Raw genomic sequence first — 12,012 nt, forward strand, 5'->3', positions numbered from 1 at the left:
TGGAGGTCACGACTAAACAAAATATGAGCCCGATCGCTTTGATAGTTTCCGAGAAAAGTCCAACGTTAAGGTGGTGTCTACGGACGGCCGGCCGGACAGACTAACACTGACCGATTACATAGTCACTTTTTCTCAAGTGACTCAAAAAGTATAAATTCTCTAAAAATAAAAAAAATAAATAGAAATTATTGTTAACCATGCCAAAAGTACAAGTACCCACAGCTGCATGAATATACAGTATGGTTTAAAAGCAACAACAACAAAATCATAAGCACAGGGTACTAAATCAGACATGCACTCTTTTAAGATAAAGCGGCTCTGCTTCATAGAGTTACTGGGGAAAAAAGAACAAGCAACAGGCCATTCTGAAGGGTAAAAAGATAACCAAAATAAGAAAAAATAAAACAGAATAAATTTAAGCTTAAACAACAAATAGAGAAATAAATAAAAGAGAAAACACAGTGACTGTAATAGATACAAAACACGAGAAGAAGAAACAAGAGGTAATTAAAGAAATGAAACCGTCTTACCGTGACTCTGCGCATGTCCAGCTGTTTGAGCTGCTGCATGTTGCGCAGAACGATCTGCTTGTAGCTGGGATCCTGGGAGATGGGGTTCCCATCCAGACAGATCTCTGACAGACTGCTGGAGTCACCCAGGCACTGAACATCCTCAAAACTGCAAAAACACAGACCAACAAACCATCTGAGTTAACATTCCCTCCAGTCTCTTTGGGCCATATCGCGAAATTCACGGCATTACTGTTTATAGCGCAAGGTACATACAAACAATACATTGGATCTTTAAATACATTGGGTAATTAGTTAGTTAGTTAGTTATTGCTTTTTGGGTCCTGCGGACCATATAGGCCAAATCAGGACCCCACAAGTTTAACATTACACATTTCATTGGGTAAGCAATGAATGTCAAAGAACAAAAACTGTCAGTAACGTCTAACAGATTGAAGACACCTGGTTCAAAGTCTAAACGTAAATTAAGATGCTAAAAGACTGAATGTACAAACAAGATGACAATCAAATGGTCAAGGTGCCCAACAGCCCAGGAGTATGAAGATTGTAATAACTGAGCACAAACTCTTGATACTTCTCTTTTCAAATTGCTCTTTATATGCATGCTGCATTGAGATTCACTCCTGTGGAAACACTTGCAAAATCAAACTTGTGTCACATTTAGAGATTTAGGGACACCTACACAACTAACAATATACAATTGTCACAAGATCGCTGTGGAGTCAAACCAATCAGAACTGTGTTTGTTTGTTCGTTCATGGGCTGAAACTCCCACGGCTTTTGCATGTATGACCGTTTTTACCCCGCCATTTAGGCAGCCATACGCCGCTTTCGGAGGAAGCATGCTGGGTATTTTCGTGTTTCTATAACCCACCGAACTCTGACATGGATTACAGGATCTTTTTCGTGCGCACTTGGTCTTGTGCTTGCGTGTGTTCGGACACCGAGGAGAGTCTGCACACAAAGTTGACTCTGAGAAATAAATCTCTCGCCGAACGTGGGGACGAACTCACGCTGACAGCGGCCAACTGGATACAAATCCAGCGCGCTACCGACTGAGCTACATCCCCACCAGTGTTTTCTTTTGTTTTGTTTTGTTTTGTTTTGTTTTGTTTTCTTTTCTTTCCTGTTTTGTTGTTGTTCTTTTTTTGCTGTTGTTGTTTAGTTTGCTTGCTCGTTAGTTAAGTTTGTTTGCTTTCGGCTTTTTGTTGGGAATAAAAATCATTTGATTTTGTGATGACAGCTGGTATGGCAAACCTATTGTGAATATGGTGTCAACAAAATAACATACACATCTTTGTTGTTGGTTGCTAAACGACTGCGGTAATGTCTGTAGTGCCACATTGTCATGCACAGCTCATAACATCTCAGAAATCTTCACACTGTATAACCACACAATATTCACACTGTCACAAAGCCTCCTTTGGCAATTCTGCTAGAGCTTACAGTATCATTAACCCAACGGCATTCCTGCAGGCTTGAAAGTAACTTTTTCTTGCAATTTTCAACACATTCAGTGAGTAAATAAGTCACATTCTTCCGCATAACAATTGAAATAAAAAGAATTCTCTGGAGTAGATTCAGTTGTGGTAACTGCTGAAAGGATTTTTGTTGTTGTTGTGTGTACATCAAAGGCTTTGATCACAAAGCCAGAGAATCAGGGGAGAATTCTGAACATTGATTTTTTTTCTCCCCTTCTTATGGACTTCAAAGCTAGAACAAACACAGGAAATACTATTTTTTCCTTTCCGCTCAGGTTTCTAATAATCTGCTTAATGCATCACATCCCTTATCCTAACAAACTCACTGCAGCTTAAAATGTCTGGTAATAATGTGACAGCATTATGTATTCACACTAAAAGAAGTTACAACCACAAGACTCTGCTTTTAAGTATCATCCAGTGAAACAACTCCAAAATTTGCCTTGGCGATAATAATGTCTCAACACTTTTTGACTCAAGAGCACAACCCAGCCTTACAGCTGAACAGTTCAAATCTATTTGAGTGACGACCCCCGTAACGAGCAATAGTAATTCCGCTCTGAAACTGTATCAGCTCCCCATAAACACAGCTGTTTGACAATGGCACTATGAGTCCCCCCACCAGCCATATCTCACCCCCATGATCTACAGTCACACAAAACAAACAGTACCCTTAAGCGCCACTCACAGGGAACAGATATTGTAGTCCATTCAGACTGTAATATAAAATTTCAAAAATAAATTTTGATTTAATTAATATACTTACCAACTCACATAGAAAGCATTAACTTCAGTTAAAGTGCTAGGACACTGAACTACGCTTCACCCCAAAGGGGAAGCAACCCCCTAAAAAAGAACGGCCTTGACCTCTAACCCAAGCTATACAAGAGTCGAGGTCATACCGTCACGTGACCTATCACGCGTGACTCAACCGCCGCCATGTTGAAACCTCACTCCCACTGAAGTGATCTGTTCATTTTTAGGGAAACCCTAAGCAATAACTTCGTTTTGTGATAAGACATTGAAGCACTCTTGCATGGCAACATGGGGAAATAACTCTGAAACAAAAACCGTATGCCATATAAGGCATGGTCCTTAGCGGTTATTTCCACTACCGGTGTACTGCGCCTGCGCAGGATGTATACCGGTGAAACTCATCCCGTATTAAAACATACACCCCCTTTAAAACATTTGCGGGGCAGGCTGGGAGGGAATTCAATATGTGAGTTGGTAAGTATATTAATTAAATCAAAATTTATTTTTGAAATTTTATATTAAATTACATATTCTTACGCAACTCACATAGAAAGCAGATTGCTAATTTAGGTGGTGGGCAAATGAACTCACAGTTAACATCTTGCAAGTATCTGGCCTGTAGCTACAATAGCTGGCAAACCGAAATTTCTGTTCTGCCGAGCACCAGATACGTCCCCAGGAAAAACATAAAAAGACATCTTCTGCAGAAGATGTCTAGTAGATGTGTGCTAAAAAAGCGGGTACTTAAAATACCCCGCCGATAGAAACTCATGACTACGTCCCTGAACGTTCAATGAGCTGCATACATGACTTATGTAAGTCTCTCAGACTTGAGAACAGGTAAAGAAGAGGCCTACACTCTGACCTCTTGAGCCCGTGCTGCCTGAAAAGGGAGGACTGACTGCCCCCCCCCCCCCCTTTTCCTTGCCACCACTGTAGGCATGCCTAATCAATGTGGCAGTCCATTTAGCTAAGGTTGACTTCACTAAATCATTGCCTCTAGAAGAGGCTAATTTTGTCAAGGATTAAACAATCCGAACTCAAAAACTCCAAAACTAGGAGCAAGTCCCAAGTCGGGACTGGAGATTTGCTTTCAGCCAACCAAAGGGAGGTTCCCTTTAATCACGCTGGCTACAAAGAACCCAAGTGAAAATATTTTGCGACCTAGCTGTGTCAGTGCAACTGAAATCACATAAAGTCTTAATTCAGAGACGTGGGAGAAAATCGGAAAGCCAGGATAGGTGGTTCGCCACCCGCATTGAACGGAGAGAAGTGGAGTTCTTCCCGTTAATATACGCCATTAGTTCCAAGCCAGTCAAAGTGACACAAAACGAAGACGCTGAACCCCTATGGAATCTCTAAACCAAATCCAGAGTTGGGGCAGAAGACCCTGAGCGTCTCAATGATTCCCTTACAGTAGACACCCGTGTGGCTCGAGTGTAAAAACGGCGCCCTCTTGCCAGCCCAAAGGACTGGCAACCAAGATTGAATGGGCCCATAATGTGCGACCAACAGGCCGCTCAAAGTAAAATCGAGAGTATTATCCGGGAACAGGGAGACGAACATTTAGCAGAAGGTGATAGTACCGAGAGGCAAAACTTCTATCAGCGGCTTCTCCAAATTCACCGGAAGGAGAAGAAGCGCGTAGTGAGATAGGGTCCAATCCGAGTGGACATTCTTGGCCGACTGACTAGAGTCTGCCAATAAATACATAGAGCCTCTAAGAAAGGTACTTCACCGCTAAAAAGATCTCGTGGTGGAAAAAACCACATCAAAACCTCGCATGCTCGCTGTGGCAGTAATAAGGGGCGAGATGCCACCCCCTGCTTATTGAGATAAAAGACCACTGTGGTGTTGTCTGATTGAATCAACACAAGTTCTCCCCTGACAAGAGGAAAGAAATCCGCAAGAGACAGAACTGCTTCGCTGGTGGAGAGAGAACCAACGGGAACGCCCTGCATGAGCAGTGGTGTGAGAATCCAAAGATTGGTTGTGTCTGTGAACCAGTCAAGAAAAGACACTAACATGTTCCAGCTCTTCATTTGATTGCTTAGAAAACGAAACCAGAGCCCTGAAGATCTGAATTAAATATATGCACGATCTATATAAGTGACCCAACAGGAAGGGCCCCAGTGCCTCCCTCAATAAAGTGGAAGTTCTAATCGCCCCTCCAGCCGCTGTGGGAAAACACAGAGGCAGAGAGAAGAACACTAAGACTCCAGTTGACAAGTGCCAAGAGTATGCAAGAAAGCGTGCTATTGTTTGCCCACTGAAGCCTACCGCTAAATCGCCTCGAGGAGATAAAGTGGTGGGTATTTGGCAACGTGCCACACCGAGAAGAAGATAAAAACCAAAGCTGAGAACGGCCAGCTTAGCGCTTTTCTCTGATAAGAAAAGCCGAGGCGTGCCGTGGGCTTTTCCTTTTGCTGTGAGATTCTCTCTGTTAAAGAGTCCGCGTGCAAAGAGGAGGATTCGCAAAGAAAAACCCTCGAGCAAGGAAGAGATTTAAGTCTCACCGACAGAACAATACTGTCGGCCGAGGCCTTTTCCCAGCAGAACAGCAAAGCTAAGCCCTTTGAATATGTGTCCCGACAGACCACAAAGGCATCCCATCCCGTGAGTACGAAACCGCACAAGGGAAAGAATGAATCAAAGTCTTGCACCAAGACGATAATAGAAAGAAGTGAGGCCACGATCTTCCACAGCCAGGAGATCATTGTTCTTGAAAACATACAGTTTCTCCTTGCTATGAACATTAAAGATGTATGATCGACAAGTACGGTGCAACCGGAAGCGGTTCCGTAGTACGAAGAAAAGAATAAACTAAGTTCTTAGGCTTGGTGTAACCTAGGCCTACGGATATCGCTCAGCGAGTGAAGCGTTACTTGCGCGGGTGACGCAAGCGAAAGCAACGCCGCATCGCTGCCCACAAAGGAAGTGGTGGAAAAGGAGAATCATATGAGAAAACTTCCCCAATTTAAAATTCTAGAGCCAGACAAGAAAGCGTCCCTGCGTGTGTAAACCGCAAGTGCGTACAACCGTGCCACGACTGACATTTGTTCGGCTGAAACCTTAGCCAAAGAGGCCAGGAGTATGGGGACGTCTTTCACGCTAGAGTCGTTTCGAAATACGAAAGGATCCGACGACACCGCGATCGACCGCGAAAGAGATCGAAGAAGTGTCTCTGAAAGAGACGCAAGTTCCAACGAGTATCTTCCCGTTTCATCCAAATCAAGTAATGCGCCTTCAGAGTAAGCACAATGTTTGTCCAAACGATAGACATCCTCTCTGAGATTAGCCGACTCCGGAGTGACCGGAAGCGGTGCACTCGGCAAAGCGTAAGTCTCAATAAGACTGTGATGACGACGGGAGAGAGCAAACTTGCGTGAATGAAACGAAGTGCTCGACTTCCGTAACTGGTCTGAGGCAAGCCATAGCTGAGCAGCATCAGGAGCCTGACCGTGTGCAGCCAGTAAAGGCACAGTATCCACAGGCAAGCTATTCTCAGAACCCGAAGTTCTAGCCAGCACCCTGGAAAGTTCGTAAGCAACAGAAGGAGACTCGCTAAAACGATATCCCTGAACTTCCATTAAAGCAGGGCGGAAATCACCCACCACTGAGGGTGGTGGTGCCGCAGAGCTTGTCATAGCTGTCACCCCTTCAGCGAAGTACTTGGCAGACACCTGAGCTGCAGTAACCATAGCTGGTTTAAGTCTGAGTGACAACTTGACATCAACTTCCTCCTCAGAAACTGAGTGAGAATCGTCGAACTCCGAATCTGCTGTGGCCGGACCGTGAAAGTCACTGTGACTAGCTGCGTCACTAAAACGATCCACCACAGGCGAGGCTGATTGCAAAACGGAAGAACCGTGCAAAGCCTGCCCGAAAGCAGCTTCCTGCCCAGAGGGAGGAAGTTGAGACTTGTTTACATTCACCGGAGACATACCAGTCTGCCTGTGAGTACAACTGTCTCGTTGTCCGGTGTCGACCCCCCGTGAGTTCCGCTTGCTAAGAGCGATAGCCTCTGGGAAAGTCGAACTTTCACCCCCCGGCCGTGGCGGGAGGGCTACTAGTTCCGGCCCAACTTGTTGTCCGGTGTCGACCCCCCGAGTTCCGCTTGCTAAGAGCGATAGCCTCCGGGGAGTCGTACTTTCACCCCCCGGCCGTGGCGGGGGGGCTACTAGTTCCGGCCCAACTTGTTGTCCGGTGTCGACCCCCCGAGTTCCGCTTGCTAAGAGCGATAGCCTCCGGGGAGTCGTACTTTCACCCCCCGGCCGTGGCGGGGGGGCTACTAGTTCCGGCCCAACTTGAACACTTTCACCAGAGAACCTGGCTACCGGTGAACATGACTAACCTGTAGAGCGTGAAAGCTCCTCGTATGAAGTAAACACACTCCTCTGCGTGCACGTCAGCCGAAGTGACTGTGCATGAAGGCGTGACAACAAGCCGCGTCGCCCACTCCCGCCGGGAGCGAGCACAAAATCGACGAATGGCAACCTGTTATCATTTGGGTCGAAAACATCTCAAAAAAGGGAAGAAAAACCATCTTTAACACAAGTATTCTTTCCCACTGTGTTTGCCTTGGCTGAAGTAACCTAAATTTAACCTGCTTCAGCACCGGCATGATTGGACTCATAGGGTCCGAAATTTAACAGACATTCTTTCTTTCTTCTTTATATAGTGTTTAAAGCCATATGTACTCGATGACTATACACACTAATTGCTTTACCCACAGCTGGAGACAGCTAAATTAAGTTCCCTGCAAGATATTGCAATTTTATTTTGATCTAGATCGTCCTATTTATCTAGATTTGCCACAGAGGTAGCGTTGACGCAAGGGAAAAACCTCCGCGTCTTTGTTGACATCCTCACTTTTTCAGAGGCTAGAACAAGCTGTAAAACAAGTATATGGTCGGCGCATGGCGACATATCGTCATTACATGTTCTTATGGTGCGTTTGACATCGATTATAGACAAACTACACTTTGTAAACGCGGGAGCGCGTACATATGCCTTTAACGTCGTTTTCAACCATTCAAGGCTATTTTAATAACAGACGTAGTAGTAAGAGAAGCTGGGTCAAGAACAGAAATGGTAGTGCCTTTGCCTTTCTCTTTATGCGAACTTAATAGGAGAAACCTCAGCAGCTACTGACTAGTCTGTGGTTTCTATTTCTCCTTGTCAGCTCACAGGCGAAGGTGTCGTTCTCTGTTCACTAGACCACTACTTCCATAGAAAGACTACAAGGTTTGACACTCAGCTTCGAGTCGTCTGTGTTCTTGGAGTCGCTTCCTGCGGACAATTTATTTGTTCAAGACGGTTTGTCTCTTCCTACAGTATGTGTGAGGTCAAATAAATACAGTTGAATGATTGTTTTAACTGTATGTACCTTTAATTTTCAGCTTCCGTCATCTGCAGGTTGTTTTTAACCATCATTTGGACGAATGTTCGTTTGCAAACCACCACCCTGTAGGTTGCAAGCAATTATGCATCCGCACCGAATATGCATACCAGTGCTCATTGGTCTAAAACGGATGTTGCGGAAAAGTTTTTCCAGCTGCAGGAACATTTTTTGTGAAAGCATGGAAATTTCATCAATTATCACGCAATCAGTGTTCAAAATTCTTAGTCGTGTTTCTGTGCAGTCCGCATCATGCATGACACGACTAATGATATCATTGTCACTGAAACGGCCATCCATAATACCAGCGAATTTGTGGATTGTGGTGCCGCTCAGTTGACTGGCTGCAATGCCTGTTGTCGCTGTGATGCGGACTTTTTTCCCTGCTTTTTCCATAAGACATTTTAACTTTTTAGTTAACGTAGATTTTCCTGTGCCGGCTTGGCCTAACACACAAAAATTGTGCCCCCCAAGAGCTGCTTCGATAACGTTGGCCTCTGCCATTTTCGTTGCATAACAACGGAATAACAACAGCCATGAACGGAAGCGATGCAGACGATTTCAGTCGACCAATGAAAATAATCATCGAATATCCGGTTATTAACCAATGATCGCATCGAACTACTATCTCCTCGGACATAGACGGGCATCCTACTCACAGGGTCTAAGTGGTATGCCGTTGGCAGACACGTTTGGTCGCACAAAATACGGTTTAAAAACATGCAGCGGACAGGCAGCTAAATATAAAAGGTACAGCTAGTTAGAACATTCATTTATCACGGCATATGTAAAGTTACAAAGATTCTTGACATTGGCAATTATTTTTTGCATATTTTTTTCTGAAGTTAGTGGAGCAAGGCTCGAAGCTGAGTGTCAAACCTTGTAGTCTTTCTATGGAAGTAGTGGTCCAGAGAACGACACCTTCGCCTGTGGTCTGCCATTGCTGACAAAAACGCAGTCTGAGTTATGATATTGATAAACAACAACCAGACCGAACAACGGAGAAAGAAACAAACGCAAGCAAAAGCAAACAATTAGAACGAGCTCACCCAAACTTGTGCATGAGAAGCAGGGACCTGTAGACGGGGTGAAACACTGTCCAGAAGACAGTAGGCTAAAAGCCTGCAGCGTAGTGTAAAAAGCGTCCGAACTACTTGGAGACTGAAGTGGGAGTGAGGTTTCAACATGGCGGCGGTTGAGTCACGCGTGATAGGTCACGTGACGGTATGACCTCGACTCTTGTATAGCTTGGGTTAGAGGTCAAGGCCGTTCTTTTTTAGGGGGTTGCTTCCCCTTTGGGGTGAAGCGTAGTTCAGTGTCCTAGCACTTTAACTGAAGTTAATGCTTTCTATGTGAGTTGCGTAAGAATATGTAATTTAATCAAGCCTGACCCCACTTCCTTCCCTTCTTTTCTATACCAATATACTCACCCATTCTCTGAAATTCACCAACAACCTTTTTTGTAGATAGTCAACAGTCATATCAAAATTCTATATGTACCTCCATTTCTTCACCCACAAACAGCCCCCAACCCCCACCCCCTTGCTTAATCTGTTTGCCTGTAACCCTCTCCACCTTCCCTTAATCAATTAGCTGGCATGAGGGCACCTTACTTTGTACACCCCTTCCGCCCCCACCTCTACCCTCCCCCTTGCACCTTCTGGTAATAGAATATTCCGTGGGCAATTAATTGTCGTCACCTTGAGAAAGACCATTTACCAACTGATATTATTGCCACTCAAGTGTGTAAAGTTGCCTAACTGCTGTGAACTCTGTACACCTTAACTTTTCCCCCACTTTTTTTTAACTTTATTTGCTTGTGAATGGTTTCTGATATTTGTCACTGTTGGCTGCATTTATATGACATGAGCACATTTTCCTTACTCATGTACTGTCCTTCATTTACCGTTGTTTTTTGTTTTGGTTTTTGTGCTTATTATTTTACAAATTCTATCAAGAATTCACATTTCTTCTACAGATAGTGTTAAGTTACAGGCCTGTGATAAGTAATGCACAGAGAAATTCGTTTTTTTGCCAAATCAACTTTCAGCTTTGTATTTGCCATGAAGTTGCCAGTGCCATCATGTGTGTGTAACACTTGACAAAATTAACTGCGTCAATCTAACAAGGCCTCAGATCCCGGTCCTTTCATGCTGCTCACAATGCCACAAGTGCTCTAATCCTCTGGGAAAATAAACACAGACCCAGTAATTTACACTGCTGCTTGGACAAAGGCAGCCCGGGGCTCCTGTAAATTTATTTCTGCTATTCATTCATTCTTACAGCTCCCACTCGTACTTTGATCTCTTTCAAGCTGATTTTATCATTTGGTGTAATTGACTGTTATCAAGCTGAGTGCCTGAAGTGCTTTGTAGGCTAGACAAAAGAATCGTAACCTGAACCATTCTTCTAATGTTCGTTGCCTTATCATTCTAGAGTTTCACACAAATCTGCTAACATCTATCGCCTTTTCAGACTGTCAAACATGATCAACTTATTGAGGTACAGTGGAACCTCCATTTTAAGTTCTCAAAAAATCTTGAGGAATTTAGGTCTTAAAAAGGAGCGAGTGTTAAAATGGGGGGACATTTACAGAAGTTATGAAAAGAAAACCTGACACAACAGGCTCTTAAAAAGGAGGTAGTCTTAAATTGGGGGATCTTAAAAGGGAGGTTCCACTGTATTGTTTATTATGCCAGTTGTTAGTTATTTTGTGCTCACAAGACATACATATCGGCACAGACAGATGGACGGACGGACAAACAGACAGACAGACAGACAGACAGACAGACAGACAGACAGACAGACAGATAGACACACACACACAGCAGAGCAGAGCAGAGATAACATCTTCTTGAGAAACCCAATCACATGTCTCTTCATGAAATAAAGTGACACAGGATCTTTTCACTAATCAGCCCATAGTGATAAGACACCTAATTACCTTTCCGACAAAAGACAGAATAACGGATAAGCACATACTTTGACAAGCGTGGCACACACGCAATCAGATAAGCATTGAAATATGTCACATTCCGACACCAATAAGACAATAACAGTTCACTCATATTTCTACCCGTTGTATTCTGCTATCAGTACAAAAATCAAGCAACAGATATTTGCTCCTGTAATTCGACACGTGTGTTCAGAAACCTCCCCTGCGCCTGTCACATGCTAATTAAATACAGATGGCCGGTTCTGTCACATTCTTTATTCTCTCATAATGATTTGTGACTAATTTGTTCATTCTTCCGTCATGACATATTGTCATTTCATGTGCGAGGTTTCTTGAAATGTATGCTTGTTTGCATAGCTAAAAGTCAGACAGACAGACAGACAAACAGACAGACAGACATACACACACATTCACAAATGCAAATATACACACATATAAGCATCCACATGTGCTCACACACACACACACACAGTCACACACACACACACACACAGTCACACACACACACATATACACAAACACACACACATATACACAAACACACACACAAACACACCACACACTTGCACAGACAGCATGAGCATGAACATGATATTTACTGACCCTGAAATTTCGTTGAAACTGAGGAATAATCGCTGCAGGTTGGGTAGTGTGTCAATATCAAGCTGCAATAACATTAAAACAGAGACTGTTAGCAATCTGCTACCTTAGTGAGAATAATAAAATGTTAAAAAGTTAAAACAGAATTATGCAGGAAAGTATTGGCAGGGCTGTACACAATTGATCTTCTGCAATTTCAGCAGGCTACAAAAATATAGCGGTCAGCACACACTCAGTGCTCGTCATAACGCTGTTTCTATTTGGGATGCACGGCATTATCTTTCCACT

General features: G+C 43.7%; 1 protein-coding gene across 3 annotated transcripts in view; it reads right to left on the reverse strand.

The window, feature by feature from the left end:
- LOC138977554 (leucine-rich repeat-containing protein 49-like) overlaps window positions 1-12,012 on the reverse strand; it is a 60,600-nt gene that overhangs the window by 15,517 nt on the left and 33,071 nt on the right. For all 3 annotated transcript variants that reach the window (XM_070350368.1, XM_070350367.1, XM_070350366.1), the window contains 2 exons: window positions 11,728-11,789; window positions 531-678 (listed from right to left, as the gene is read on the reverse strand). In XM_070350368.1, the coding sequence (XP_070206469.1) occupies window positions 531-678; window positions 11,728-11,789 (210 nt within the window). The remainder of the gene's footprint in view (window positions 1-530; window positions 679-11,727; window positions 11,790-12,012) is intronic.

Source organism: Littorina saxatilis, linkage group LG1 (genome assembly GCF_037325665.1).
Source record: "Littorina saxatilis isolate snail1 linkage group LG1, US_GU_Lsax_2.0, whole genome shotgun sequence".
In the NCBI taxonomy this organism is placed as follows: Eukaryota; Metazoa; Mollusca; class Gastropoda; order Littorinimorpha; family Littorinidae; genus Littorina; species Littorina saxatilis.